The 15,323-nt window shown below is 44.3% G+C and overlaps 1 protein-coding gene across 1 annotated transcript in view; it reads left to right on the top strand.

Annotated features, from left to right (window-relative positions):
• Positions 1 to 15,323, top strand: part of KIAA1958 (KIAA1958 ortholog) — a 37,465-nt gene that overhangs the window by 9,609 nt on the left and 12,533 nt on the right. Inside the window, exon 2 of the mRNA XM_052776477.1 lies at positions 3,096 to 4,363. Coding sequence (XP_052632437.1) covers positions 3,208 to 4,363 — 1,156 coding nt within the window. The 5' untranslated portion in view covers positions 3,096 to 3,207. The remainder of the gene's footprint in view (positions 1 to 3,095; positions 4,364 to 15,323) is intronic.

Genomic DNA, 15,323 nt, shown 5'->3' with positions numbered 1-15,323 from the left:
GGCTTTGCTATCATCTGGCAGCGGTGCAGTTTCTCTGGTATCCCTTCATTATTTTAATGAAAAAAGTTCCACTTAGTTGATTAATAATTTAAAAAATATATTTACCAAATTGAAATTGTATTGAGATGTGATCCCTTGTTTGAAAAAGTGACCTCTAGCAGGTAACAGCTGGCAAGATAGGAACCATGGATATCATTAGAGGAATATAAATGTACATTTAATCTCTATTAATTTAGCTGAGCAGTAACCTCAAAACATTCTTAGCCCAGCCTGTGCCCAGCAACCATGACATTTTGAGTTGTTTGAGCTCTTATGTTACTGATCTTCTCCAGCAACTCAGAGACTGTCCAGTTCTGTATTAATAATAGTGAGGACCCTGGGTGAGGGCTATGTGTTGGGGTCCATCTGTGAAGTGCTGACTTTCTTACAGACCCCTGGAGTCCAAGTTACCTGGACCTGTTGAAGTCAGCTAGAGCTTCACATTTGACTTTGATCTATTTATTTCAGCCACAGTCCTTGAGGATCTTTACAGTAGGGGTTAATAAATTCCCACCTCAGAAATGGACTACTGAGGGGTCCAGTGTACTAGCAGGGGGACTGTGTGAAAACTGGTTTGTGCCGTCTTTCTCAATGTGATCATCGCTCTAAGATTGTACAGACATTTGACTAACTATATCTCATCTGGTTGTGGTAAAAAAAAAAAATATTGTTGTTGCAGTAGTTAAGTAATAAAATGCCTGGGTAACAGGAAAATGGGCATTGACTGCAGCTTAAATCTGTAAGTGTGTGACATACAGAACATTATAAGCAAAATAAAAGTTAAAAAATAATTTTTAACAGCAAGTGTTCCCGTGAACAACCTCCTATAGCTCCTATAGTAACAGATGATTTAGAGCTGATACGAGAGGCCGACAGGCATATACACATGAGCATTCCCACTGCAACCTTAATTTTTTGTCAGGGCCCTGAGGGCACCCATGGGCCTTAATAGCACTACCCAGCCTGCCCTGGGACCCCCACCCATCCCCTGCCCATGGCCCAGGAGCCCCATTTCAGCTGAGCCTGGGTCTGTCAGTCTAGTGCCCAATGCCTGGGGTTGGGGCTGCCCCAGCTGTTTGGCCCCCAGCCCCAGCAGTGCCCTGATGTTTGTCAAGCAGTGACCAAGCCCCATGCCATTAATTCCAGACATACCTTATAGCCATGCTTACATACCGTCAGAAGCTTACTACTCAGATTGTTGAATTTTGACACCAAAAAAGAAAGCTACAGTCCAAGAAGTTAACTGTAAACAATTTCAGTATTTTTAGCTGAGTTATGTTACAATTCCTTGCTCTTCTTTGTTACTGAAAGAATGGTTACTCTTTAAATTTACTTTTTTTTTTTCCCTTCTTTTCCCTGCTATTCACTTAAATGAATGAAGCATCTCCTGCATCATGTTTCATTGTCTTTTTTATGGTGATAAAAGAAATGCGGATCTGAGAAACAACTGCAAGGTCTCTGTCGTGGTTTAACCCCAGCCAGCAACTAAACACCACGGAGCCGCTCACTCACTCCCCCCCCACCCAGTGGGATGGGGGAGAAAATCGGGAAAAGAAGCAAAACCCATGGGTTGAGATAAGAACGGTTTAATAGAACAGAAAAGAAGAAACTAATAATGATAATGATAACACTAATAAAATGACAACAGCAATAATGAAAGGATTGGAATGTACAAATGATGTGCAGTGCAATTGCTCACCACCCGCCGACCAACACCCAGCCAGTCCCCCGAGCGGCGATTCCCCCGCCCCCACTTCCCCGTTCCTATACTAGATAGGACGTCCCATGGTATGGAATACCCCGTTGGCCAGTTTGGGTCAGGTGCCCTGGCTGTGTCCTGTGCCAACTTCTTGTGCCCCTCCAGCTTTCTCGCTGGCTGGGCATGAGAAGCTGAAAAATCCTTGACATTAGTCTAAACACTACTGAGCAACAGCTGAAAACATCAGTGTTATCAACATTCTTCGCATACTGAACTCAAAACATAGCACAGTACCAGCTACTAGGAAGACAGTTAACTCTATCCCAGCTGAAACCAGGACAGTCTCCTGGAAAGTCCTAGCGCGGAAGTCCTGAGAAGTTGAGGGCTTGCAGTCATGTGTGAGATGAGACCTTGCCTGAAAAGTAGCTGTACAACATGGGTAGCAAGCAGTTTCTGGCAGAAAAAGATGAACATGATAGGTTTTGTATTTTTATGTTCGACCTGAAATATTGTAGTATTCATGGCTTTGGCCCCAGAGTTCCATGCCTTGTGCTGCAAATTTCTAAATAGTTCTGATGAAAATGGCAAGTGTTTGTCTTGAACAGAATCATGATTTAGATCTAGGAAAATAGACAATATGATAAAAAAGCAAAACTCTCAGCGTTTAAGGAAGGTTATGACTTAAACCTTGCAGGTCCCTGAAGCTTCTAAGCCTCTCTTAAGCCTTTGATCAACTGGTGACTGTCAGTATAGCACAGCAAAGGGTGAACTTGTTTGTTTTTTCCTTGTATTGAAAACTAAAGTTTCTGGCCTTCATTTTGATGCCTCTCAAATTCAGTTGAAAAGGAGATATTTGATACATTTGAGAAACCTGCATAAATGATATAAAATGTTATGAAGTTTCATCAGGTGGAGAGGGAGTGTCTGAGTTGGTGCTTGATTGCTGCCCTGCTGTTCAAGATTAATTGTGTGTTTTAAGATTTTATTTAATTTTAATTTCCCAGGTATGAAGACACAATCACCATCTTTTGGGCTACATTTGCATTTTGTCAGAGATTCAAGCTTCAAATCCCATTGCCACTGATACTAAACTGGCTTGTTTAAAAAGCTATTTTAACTTACTTTAGTTGTGTATTGCAGGGATACTCCTTCCCCTGGGTTTAAAGGCAGATTTTTTGCAGGCAGAACGGGGAATGAGGCGGCTTAAAAGCAGGCGCTGTTTTGAGAAACGCGTTTTGGAGCGCAGGAGATGAGAGGGAGACGGGTTTAGCTGCGCTTACAAATGTTTCATTTGCCTGTGCAAACGCGGTCTTGCTTTGGGAGTGCTGAAGAGCGGGGTTTTGCTCTCTGTTTGCAGGCGAGCAGCAAGCATGAGCTTGGCAACACGCGACCGTGAGCGCCGGGCCCCCGTGATTTGAACGGCGTCTTCAGCTGACTTCCCGGTGGTGAGGCACGGTCGGTCCCCTACCATGGAGGACTGCCTTCACACCTCCTCCGAAAACCTCTCCAAGCTGGTCAGCTGGGCCCACAGCCATGGGACCATCTGCAGCCTCATCCCCAACCTCAAGCACCTGCTCTCCGAGGGGGCCCACGGCAACCTGACGGCCATGTGGGGCTGTAGCGCCGGCCATGCCTACCACTGGCCCCTGGCCGCCACTTGCCGGGCTGGCTCCCAGGAACGCGTCTGCTTCCAGGACAGCCGCAGCTTCAACTCGGACAGCCCCAGCATGCTGGGGGTGCCCTCAGAGGCGCAGGCCAGCCCCCTGGAGCGCTACCCAGGCCGTCCAGGGAAGGCCAAGCTGGACTGCACCCGCACGCGCGACTCCTGCGACTTCTCCTACTGCAGCGAGCCGTCGGAGCTGGGCGAGCCCGTGGAGGAGTACGAGGATGAGGCCACCCTCTTCGACATGGTCTGCGAGTCCTCCGTCACCGACGAGGACAGCGACTTTGAGCCGCACCCCCACCGGGCCCCCGCTGGCCCCCGCAAGCGGCCGGCCGCCAGCCTGCCCACCCCAGCCCAGGCCCAGCCCGCCGACGAGGGCGGCGGCGAGGTCCTCCTCAAGAAGATCAAGCAGGAGCTCCCCGAGGACTACTACATCGTGGCCAACGCCGAGCTGACGGCCGGCGCTGACGGGCCGGCCCTGGCCCTGACGCAGATGTCCAAGCCCAAGCCGCAGGCCCAGGCCGGGCCCTCCTGCCTGGGCCCCGCCAGGGCCCTGCCCCAGCCCGCCACGGGCCCCGATCCCGACCCGCAGCGTCTCTCTGCCTCCCCCCCCAGCCTGCCCCGGCTGGCCACGCAGAGGGCCCCCCGGGGCCCCCTGGCCTCCCCGGCACGGGGGGCGGGCGGTGGCCCCGCGGCCGCCCTCCAGGTGCCAGCCACCAGCTCCAACGCCACCGTCACGGCCGGCAAACCCATCAGCATCCCCCTCTCAGCCCTGCAGCTGCCCGGTCAGGAGGAGCCGCCGGCCACTGAGGAGACCCTCCCGCCTGCGCCGCAGCTGGCCCCAGGCGGCGAGGCGGCCGGCTCGCCCTCGGTGAGCGCCGAGCCTGAGGTCAGCTCCAGCCAGCAGCAGCCCCCTGCCGCCCCCGCCACCACCCCTGAGGCGGCAGCACAGTCGATGCCAGGTAGGACGCTGGGCGGGAGTTGAGGGACGGTGATGTTTTGTGGGTGGCCCCCCCAGGCACGGGCTCGGTGAGGGGGTGGCCAGGGAGGAGGTGCTGCATTGTAGGAGGGTGCCCCGGTCCCGCCGGCTTGTAAGTCGGTAGGTAGAGCAGGTGCCCCTGATGGGAAGAGGCCATGGAGGACCTCAACTGGGTAAAGGCTAGGAGCACCCCCTGTGAGAAAGTGTTCCGCTGCCGTAGGGAAAGCGCACTTTTCAGACAGGTTTGTAGGTGCAGTTGTGTCATGGGAGAGGGCGTGCAGCTGCCTCGCTGGGGTCACGGGGCGGGGGAGGACATGAAACCCGGCCGTGCACTCTTCTGATGAGCCAGAAAGAAGCGGTCTCAGCCAGTAGAGCCTAGAGTTGGGGGTCGGGTGCTGCCTTCACCCTGTCAGAAGAGTGATGTTTGACATGGAGAGGCAAAGGAGGGCACACAGAGAGTTCCTGGAGGGAGGTTTGAACTTCTATAAATCTTTATTAAACGGCTTACCTGACCCGTAAATCAGAGCAGGCTGCAGAGATGAGAAGGACAACCACAACCTTAACCATGAAATTGATAACACTTAAACTTTAATCCAAGAGAAAAAAATGATTTTTTTTTTTCCCCTCTTCTTAGTGGAAGTTCTCATATCCCATATCCTTCATATTTTTCATCTCCTGCTGCTGCCAAAGTACCGAGAATTGGCACAAACAGATCAACATTATCGGATAAGGAGCATGTTAAAACAGTATACTTTTTCTGAATGATTATCCCATGTGCAGAATAACTTAGTGTTGGCTGTAGGTCTTCTGGAGGGGGAGGAAATCTGTTTCTTGAGCAGACTCACCAGCTGCCTGTGGGCCTGAGTGCAGACAGTGCTGGCTTTGCTCTTCCGGCTGGTGCACAGTGCCATCCTGGGGGGAAGTGAGGGCAGGAGCCAGTTCTCCGCCTGCTCCCTTGGTGGTTCAGCCTAGGAGTGTCTGGTCAGATAGAGCAGAGCCAGGCAGTGGAGGGGGAAAAAATTGCCTATATGCACTCCATGTGGCAACTACTGTAAGCGCTAAAAACAATGACTTTTAACGGCATGGATGATACTTTAACCTGGACACCCTGCAACCTGATTGAACGCTAGCAAATCTAATAATTGGCAAGAGCCTGCAGATCTTGTTGCCAAATAAAACAGTGGGCAAAGTTAAATACCCAATTTTGCTAAGTAAACCCCACTAAGCATTAGAAATTAGAAAGGGTGATAACTGTCTTGGTTACAGCAAAGCAAATTCTTTTTTGGGACCCATTTCTGCATGGCTGCATCTTTGAGATGTTACTTTGCAGTAGTCCTGTCATGTAGCATCCCTCATGGAAATTCCCTTACAAAATTCCAACTGGTTTAGAACTGACTCTGCTCAGCTAAATACGAGAGATATGGGATGCCTGATGTCAATCCGAATTGTGTGGTAAACCTACTTATTCCACATTCCTCAGTTTATAAAGCGTATCACTGCTTTATATACTATAGCTGGTTTCTACCAACCTGCCCCTGCAACTGGCTCGGTCTCAAACTTGAAAAAGCTGGGACAATGGAGTACAAACCTAGGCAGAATTTGTCTATGTAGGTGTGTGTTATCTGGGAGAGGGATTTACTTTCAGCAGCTTCATTAGAAAACCCAAACCCTTTCAGACTGCTTTTGCCAGGTCCTCAGAAGCCAAACTAGTTCAGCAGTTGTCACTGTGTAGGGTTGAACCTTGCAAGAATGGATGCAGTGCCACATTTTCACATTTATATAGTTTGCAGAGCAGGATTGGTTTACCCACTGCGTAAATCAACCCTCAAAACCTTCTAGCGCTTCTTGCATTGACAGCAGTGTTACCTCAGTGTGCTGTCCAAACTCCAGTTCAGTTCGTTTTGTTCTCACTACTTAAATTTCTTGTGTTGTTCTCAAAAAAGTGTGATGCAGTTCCTCTCCTCAGCCTGGTACAGTGTTGTTGTAATACTCAGAGGTAGCTGCATTTTAACTAGGGTAAAATGACTGACATATGACTAAAACTTGATATGTCAGTGAAGTAGTGAAATCTCTGATTTCCACAGAGCCTGCTCCTTTGAGAAAGAAGTGCTGGCGTTAATAAATCTTCAAGTTGCAGAAAAGTGGGCAATGTTGGCAAGTGAATTTATTACAGATGTGTAGTTCTGCACAGTAGATTCTTGCAGATAAAATGTGGAGGCCTGATTAAAGACTAGAGTATGGTGATTGCTCATGTACAGTGATGTTCTTAGGCTGTCTCTTAACAAAGAGCAATGTACTGGAAGTGGTGCACGATATATAAAATTCATGTAATATTGAACTACAAGAGGATGTTTATCTATCCTATGTAAAAATGTTTCTGTCCTAAACAGACAGAAACAAGGATGAGTATAATTCTTATGTGAAAAAAAGCAGGAAATAATTACACCAAGGAGCCTAGACCTTTTGTTAGTTTATAGACTCGGTGGATGCTTGCCAAACAAACAAAGGTACTTTTGAAAGTAAGCAGAGAATTTAAATTCTGCCTTGTCCCCTACAAAGTGTTGCTTAATTTTAAAATAATATCTGAAGCCTTGCTCCTGGTCCCATTAGAACTGGTCATATGTTTATGAGGCCTTTGCAGGTCTAAGGCCTTGTATGATAAGTTAGGATTAAAGGGTGTGATCCAACCAGGAAGAAATATTACTTTGAGTTTTAGCTTAAGTCACATACCCTTGCATTTGTTATCAGACACAGCTGATAGTTTCCATGCATGGTAATCTCGTAGGTCATGAAAGTTTGAGTGAGATTCTCCATGAAATCAAAAATCTTGATGATAGGTGTTAGCTTAGGCCAGTTTAAGCCACATTATACTTTTGAACTAGCTTCTCTTTCAAACATTTCTTTTTTTTCTCTTCTACTCTATTCAATTAAACCATGGCAACTGAATGTGTAAGCAGGGACTTTACAAAGGTCTTTTCATGTCTTAAAAGTGAAGTGGCATCCCAGTGAAGATTCAGTGAGGTTAGACACTGATTTCTGTTGGGTTTAGGTCTCCATCTAAGCACTGCAGAATATACTGAATTATTTTTGTTAAACTTCAGCCCTAATAAGTAGACATTCATTTGTCAATTTTCAGATTGTTCTTTACCACTTTATTGGCAAAGCCTTCAAAAATATATGTAGGTACTATTTAGTCCTTTTTTTTTTTCTGTGGAAAATTGAGAGGACCTACATCTGATAGGAGAGAGATTTTTGCAGTGGCAGAGAGCAGGGAATTTCTGCAATTTCTACTTCCCAGACAGCCTCTTTTGTCTTTTCCTTTTGCTAATACTTGGTCTGTTTTTTATGTCTAAGAATGAGCAAGGGTAAGGTAGGTCACATCAGTGAAGATGGAAGGTAAGAAACATGATCTTTAGGTTGCAATACATGCAGCCTATAGAAATTAGTGACATTTGGATGTCTGAAACCATGAATGAAAAAGATTTGGTGTTATTGGAGAAAGATATGGAGGAAGACTATGGCTCAGAGGAAGATAGAGCTTATTGTGTAGGAAGGCAAGTTTTGATTCTCAGTGAGGTAGGACTTACTTTGTAAGCAGAATTGCTGAAGTATTTATAAAGAATACGTACTTTCCTTGTGAAGACTGGTGGTTAAAGATGTGCTTTGGATTAACAATACAGTGCAGCAAGACATTTCTGGTCCAACACTAGTCCAACACTATAAATACAGGTGCAAAGAGTTCCATAAGGAGACACTAAAAAGACGTCAAATCCATATGTACAAAATGTGCAGAATGCAAAGAGTAGTGACTAGAGATGCACAATAAAAAATCCTGTAAATGAAGTGACTAGGGTTGTTGCTTCTGTCAGAGATGTGGCAAATCATACTCTGTAGGTACCGTCACAATGCCATCATGCATATCCATCATTGAACTTGCTGGGCTCCTGGGTGGTGTTTTACATGCACAGGCATTTGCAGAGTTTGGAAGGGAAACAGGTTGTCCACAGCATCAGTGCTTTCTTAGCATGCTGCACACCGTCCCTCTGCCGTGGGTATTGAACGGTATTAGCAGTTGAACGTGTGCCATGATGAACGGTCCCCCTGATCTGTGCTGAGGGCAGTACTTAGCCTTGCTAACTCTGATGTCTCCACTCTAAGCTCCTCCCCATTCTTTTCTTTTCTGTCAGGATCCAAGATCAGTGCCTGGTGATCAGCTTCACCTGGAGGCTTGGGCAAAGATCTAGTTCTGGTCCTGTACTGTCATCATGGGAAGGTGCAAGCAGGGATTGCAGCCTTTCATGACTGGCACCTAACGTGGGTTGACTCCTGCTCTGCTCTCAGTGTGGACATCCCTGTTGGTTCCAGGTGTTCATATAATGTCTCTATCTGAACATGACCATTATAAAATGCAGTACATCTGCAGGTTGTCTGATGTTGATGTAGAGCTTTTAGGTGGAATATTTTTAAGTATTTTTCTGCAATCAAAAGAACTAGGACCTTCCCCTTCCCCCGCCCTCTGCAATTGTGTGGGTTTAAATGAAGTGGGAGCCGAGGTCCTCGTGTGATCATAAGACTCATGGATTAGGAGCTGTTAGGTAAGCATCAAAATGTTACAAGACTTAGAGGAGAAAGAAGGCCCCCAACCTCATGTATTTCCAGTTTTGACTAGGTTTAGCTTAAACTCCTAAAATCACTGTTTACACTGCAAGGAAAAAAAAATTTGTCAGCTAGCACATTCCAAAGAAGTGCAAACAAGAAAAAATAATGCCTTTTTTTTAGAAGTATATAAAGCATCAGCCATACATATAGAAAGGCCAAATTAATCCCTGCTGTAATTCTTCCAAGTCCAGTGGAACTGTGCCAAGAATGAATGTGTAGCACAAGGCAAATAATCATGTCAAAGGAAAGTTACAAAACTTTATTTAAGCTCTCCCAAGAACACTCAGATAATTGCTGATCGGTCTCTGTATTTGTAATTTACATACAAAGATTGATGACTTTTGGCTAAAAGGACTGCTGAAGCCTGCCTCCAGGGACATATGCTGCTGAATGTGTTCAGTGAACAATTAAACATATGTAGGGGTGAGACAGTCTCTTCCTCTTTCTGTTGGCCTGAAGAGTTCAGAGTCCACTGGTGACTCTTGAGGTCCCATAATTGATATCTGTTCTTGCTCTAGTAGCTGAACTAAAAATAATAAGTGCTGAGATACATAATTACAAAAAGCATAGTACCTTTTTTTTTTTTTTAAGTTGCAAGGGCCTGGCTTATTTAGAAGAATAAAATTAGATCATTATAGTTTTAATTATCACAAGAAGGAAGCTAGTGAGTTGATCAACCACCTCCTGCACTGCCACTGCCTTCTGATCTTGCAGCATAGATTTGCCAGCTCATTCCGACCCTTAATTATCTGTGTCCAAATGCTGTTAAATTAGAAACTAATGTTTTGGAGGCTTTATTCTAGAAGTTCTGCTAATGAGGCTGATATTGCTTATCTTTACAATTTCGTAAGGGTGTTCCGTTTAATAGCAGGACAGTATCATGAGAAGGACAAATTCAGCCTTGCCAAAGTAGTCATCTATTTGCTTTTGTCATCTGGGTACACAGCATGACAATCAAATTTTAAAAAAATGAAGCCATAGTACTAATAATTCTAATACAAGAGTATGTTTTATGAAGCTGTTCCTACAAGAAGCATTTACCAAGCTATTAATTCTTGCAGGAGAACACTGAAATGAAGACTCATCAAGTATTAACATCTTTAGATTTTTCACTATACTTAAGAAATATATTTATCACCGTTTCAGGATTCCACATGTATTTTCTTTAGTGGAAATGCCTTGCAGACACAGAAGGCTCATGCCAGCCTCTCTGCAACCTTGAAGACAAGCAGTGGACTTGTGAGGAGGGCAGTCGTCTTGCTGTCCGAAATACGAAGTATTTATCAAAGCAGCTATGCACATAAGACATTAGGATACTGCTTTTCTTGATGTCAGATCTCGTTTCCCCTGTTCACCATGGACCTTCTCCTAGTGGAACTACCTGCAGCACACAGAGACAGCTCCTGGCAGCAGCATTATTGGATATATATACACATTTTGGAGGAAACTGTTGATGAGTATTCACGCTGAAAGTAGGTTGGTGCGGGAGACATTTGGGTATGGGCTTTGAGTTGTATTCCTGCAATAAAAGCTGCATAGGCCTATTGATCCTCTGTTACAGGTGAGGAATGATAGTTTCCATGCAGTCTGTGGAAGTTGCTTGCCTGTAGCTAGGAGGGAGTTGAATCCATACCCTCAGAAAGATCTACTACAGCCAGGCCCCAGCAGTTTTTAAGGATTAAGTCTGTAAAGCGTGCCAAGTTCAGCTGCCAAACAGTCGGGAATATTCCCTGGGGTTTTGAGTAGAGGAACTGCATCACTGACGGTTATTGACATTTCATTTAAATATATATTTTTAGTTCAAGTTCCATAGCACAAACAGTATTAAGTAAGATGGTGTCATATCGGAAGAGAAACTGCCCACTTCAATGAATGGTTATGTTCTGGAGCATCACTGCTCACTTCAGACTTAGAAATGAACCCTCTGCCCCATTACCCCAACATGAAAGGCAGAAAAGCAAAAAATAAGAAGCACAAGTGAGAAGCAGAAAACAATCATTTTTGCAAGACCAACATGATCTGTGGTGCTACGCTCTCCCTTTCACTAAAGGCATCTTAAACAGACTACTGTTCTGTGCACATTGCTGTGTTTTGTGATACTGGTATATAAAGGAAGAAAATAAGGCCTCTGGTGGTTCCAGCTCTCCTGAAAACATATGGAAACAACAAAGGAAACTGGACAAGCTTGTACTGAACATCACTTTATTTTTAGGAAATAGAAGATTATTTAACGTGGTGGTTTTCATCAGAGATCTGTTTTCTTTTTGTGGTCTTTGCAGTTGCTCTGTTTAATTTTGGAGCTATTTTCATCCTATGATTTGTGAGTCTCTAAGTAAGAAAAGAGAGGCAAAGCAGGGTAAGATTGGTATCTGCAGAGGAGGTGCAGCGCAGCAGCCAAGAGAGACACTGACCCTGGAAAGGCCTCAGACATGCACTTTCCTTTTGCACTTTGGATGGGGTGCTGGGACAGAAAGGGAATACAGGACTTGGCATTAAAATGTCAGGATACTTTCTGAGAGTGTTTTTCCACCTTGGATGAGGCTGGTACTTCAGTAAATACATCTACAGAAGAACTATTTCACGTATGTATTCAAGGTCTAAGCTTTTAATAGCAGCAGTAAACCTTGGGAAGAACTGTTTTCACCTGCCTCCGTGATGGGAGCCTGCCATTTTTGCATAAGCAGTTCTGTGAAGCTAGCACACAGTGACTTCTCTTTTCTCCTATTTTCATCACACCTAAATTACTTCCCTCTTAGTGAGTCTTGTTCTGTCATGTCGTCTTCTTTTTGTGCTTGCAGTGAACCTAGAACCTGCTTGAGCATGAAACAGATCATTAAAAATTTCTGGGTGTATTTTCTGTTGATTTAAGCAAGATAACAATTTTGAATACAGAAATTCTTGTCTGAATTTTTCCAGAAAAGAAAACAGAAGCATGATGGTAGCTATTTTATCATGGCTGGCACAGCACAGAGCAGTGCTTGCTAAAACATCCAGATCCTGGAAGCACTGAAACATGCTGAAATCAATCTTTCTTTGCTAAAGTATGCTTAAATGAAGTGTATGCCTGTGCTGTTTGCAGGAAGTGCTGAACCAGGCTATTAAATCAGAGCCTCAAGAGAGAGAAACCGAAATGCCTACTTTCCCTGATGAATCTTTCTTGCTGGGGCACTCCACGGACTGGTCACACAGAAGCTGCTTTTGACATTGGTTGTTCTGAACAGCTTGAATGTGGCTAGTGGCCTCTGTGGGACGAGTGAGCAGAGCGGTATTTTCATTTCCCAAATGAGCACGCATTTGTCTGGAGCCAAGCAATGCTGCTCTGCAGAAATAGCAGGATGCTGCTGATCACATGAACTTCGTGTTAGAGGCAGCAGTTCCCAGGTCCTGGCTGCCACCGAATCCTGCCCATGGTGGGAGCCGCAAACAGGGCTTCTTCCTCCATGCATATTGCGTAAAAAGTGGTGCTGAGGACTTTGCTGAATCTGATGAAAGCTTTATGTTACATGCTTAATTATACATTGACCATTAAGTGCATTGGCTGCATCTTCCGTCTAACATATACCTGTCGCTCCCATTAACTTTAATTAAACAGTAAGTACACACAGAGAGAAATACTGTAGGTATTCCTGTTGATTAAACTCAGGATATCTTTAGACTGGCAGTGACACTGTGGTTTGTTGTTGCTTTTCATTAACTATGTTTTCATGATGAAAACATCACTTGAAACCATACAACTATGGATTAATAATACTTAATCGCTTGCTGATTTGTCTTTGGGGAAAAAAAAAAAAAGAAAAAACCTGGCTGCCTGTTTGTTCAGAGAAGGAAAAAATTGATTCCCGGCTATTCTGACCCAGGTCACATCACCCCGGTGCAAAAACTGAATGTGCTGTAGTACTGAATTATTTCAAGCAGGACATGCCTGTACCCAAAGATCAAGCCTGTGAAAGATAAGGACATCCATCTCTGATCTTTGAATAGCTTGCTTTGATTTTCTGTTTACACTCACCTCTCTCTTAACTGGGTATCTGCCTCATCTCGGCTTCACTAATGTCACTGGTCAGGGATAGCAGTATGAATGAGCCACAGAAGCATGGATGTTTTTGTATGGGAATAATTTGATTTGTCCACAACTTGGAGCACTATTCTGATTGTGGTGAGCTCTGTCCTTCAGTCAGGGAGGATGTGCCAAGTTATGGGGATTTTTTTTTTTTTTCATTGACTCTCTGGAAATGGAGCACTGCCAGTTGCTTGGGACTTGCTCTCTCTTACCAACTATACATCCAGGAAAACAAATTAACAGACAAGAAAACTATTCTTAGCATTACAGTGCAGCATTCATGCCTGTATGCTGATACATGCAATGCTTTTTGCTCACAGATTTACTTTTCCTCTCCCCTGATTTCAGATAGCCCTCAGAAAACTTACAGTTTGACAAGTAACTTGGCCATTTACCATTCACTTGTACAGTTGTTAAATACATCAGACTGTTTATTGTGCTAGTGCATAATAAAATAGCCATATATATGTATAACATACATCCATAATTATATGCATTAAACTATACCCCGTGTCACCCCTTACATGGATTAGTTGGTGTCGGTTTTGTTATGAACTCATTCAGTAGCAGGGCAGCTGATTGTTCATATCCTATATAGAAGAACGGATTATTTTTATGGAAATAACAATACAGTCCCAACAGGTGAATTTTGAAACGTAATTACAGAGGAGAAATAATAACAATATTCTGAGCAGCTAAGAGGTGTGTATGTGTGTGTATGCTCTCTGTGTGTGTACATAGCGAGAAAAACTTTGAAAGTCCTCAATTTACTTAGAGAGACTTTACTCAAGCAGAGCTACAAAATGTGACTAAATATCTATTAAATTAAACTATAATAAAGCAAATTTAAATGTGTATTCAAGGACAGAAATAAACAAGTTTTGCCATGAACAACAGCCTGGTTCTTGATGAATGTGCGTTCCTTGTCTCTTCTTCTCCTCTCCGTGCAGAATTTGAGTTGTGCCATGAACAACAGCCTGGTTCTTGATGAATGTGCGTTCCTTGTCTCTTCTTCTCCCCTCTGTGCAGAATTTCCAGCTGCTCCTGTTCCTCTTGGGACTCCTTGTCCTGACAAATGCCTGGACATGCTGTGGCTAGTCTGGAACAAAGTGCGTGTGCTTTGGTCAGCCAGGGTGTGCGAGCAGCTGCCTAGCAGAGTATCTAATGCCTGACTGAGGTCTGTGGCCTTTCCACAAGTTGGGATGTATTCATGTCTCTGCCCTCTGCTCAGCTGTTGAGTCTCCCCCAACCTTGTGGGGCCTTTACATCTTTGAACTTCCACCCCTTCCTAATGTGGTGAGAGTTGTGTTTGCCAAGGTTAAAGTGAAATTCAAAGTCATCGTTCTTTTCTGGAGTGCAAGGAGGAGAGGACTCTCAGCACAGGCTCAAAACAGAAAAGCAGGCTAAAAAAATCTACCTTAGAAGCTGTTTCACGTGAAGTGTTGCACTTCATCTTCTCTGGAGAATTGTGTAAAGAGCTGGTCCTTAAATTCTGCTCTCTGACCCAGTGAAGACAAAAGAAATATGTGCATTAAAAGTGTGCATTGAAACTAGTTAGGCAAGGTTGTAAATTGTGAGCTCTTCATAGAGTTTGTGCCCTTCATAGCTTGCTTCACTCATACTGGAGAATATACAGTGCAGAAAGGTGAAAGCAAATTGGTCTGGTTGGGCAAAATTACCAACAGAGAATTTCAGAAAGAAAACTGCAAGCTCAGTAACAAGGCAATTCAACTGCTTTGCTAAATTAAAGATGGGGGTGGGAGAAAAGGAAGGTACTGAAATGCAGTTCTTTGGGATGCATGTGCTGTGATCTGTGTTATCAGCAGTCAATAGCACGAGCTCCCAACATGTTTCCTATTACACCTGCAGTAGATAGTTCAGCCAGAACAGAAAAGGGTACCTTTTGATTCACTACCAATGGCACTTTAATAAAATACAGGGAGAAATGTCTGCAGTCTCTAATAAGCAATATATCAACCAAGTGCTGTCAGCCTGTGTAGAGAGCTCTACAGCATGATTTATTATGTTAATTACAGTCATGTGGGCCTCTTGCTCTTAAGTCTGAAACTGCTCACATTCTCATCTTGATTTAAGAATATGCTTTGGCTAAGGCTTAAAGTGCAGCTTATTATGATTAATGTAATAAAATATTTATTACATACTCCTTTTCTTTGTTTCACTGCTTGTTGCCCCAGTTAGACTGCCTCATTCTGAAACAGTGATA

Source organism: Harpia harpyja, chromosome Z (assembly GCF_026419915.1).
Source record: "Harpia harpyja isolate bHarHar1 chromosome Z, bHarHar1 primary haplotype, whole genome shotgun sequence".
In the NCBI taxonomy this organism is placed as follows: Eukaryota; Metazoa; Chordata; class Aves; order Accipitriformes; family Accipitridae; genus Harpia; species Harpia harpyja.
The sequence above is the reverse complement of the archived record's forward strand: the minus strand, read 5'-3'. Positions and strand labels throughout refer to the sequence as shown.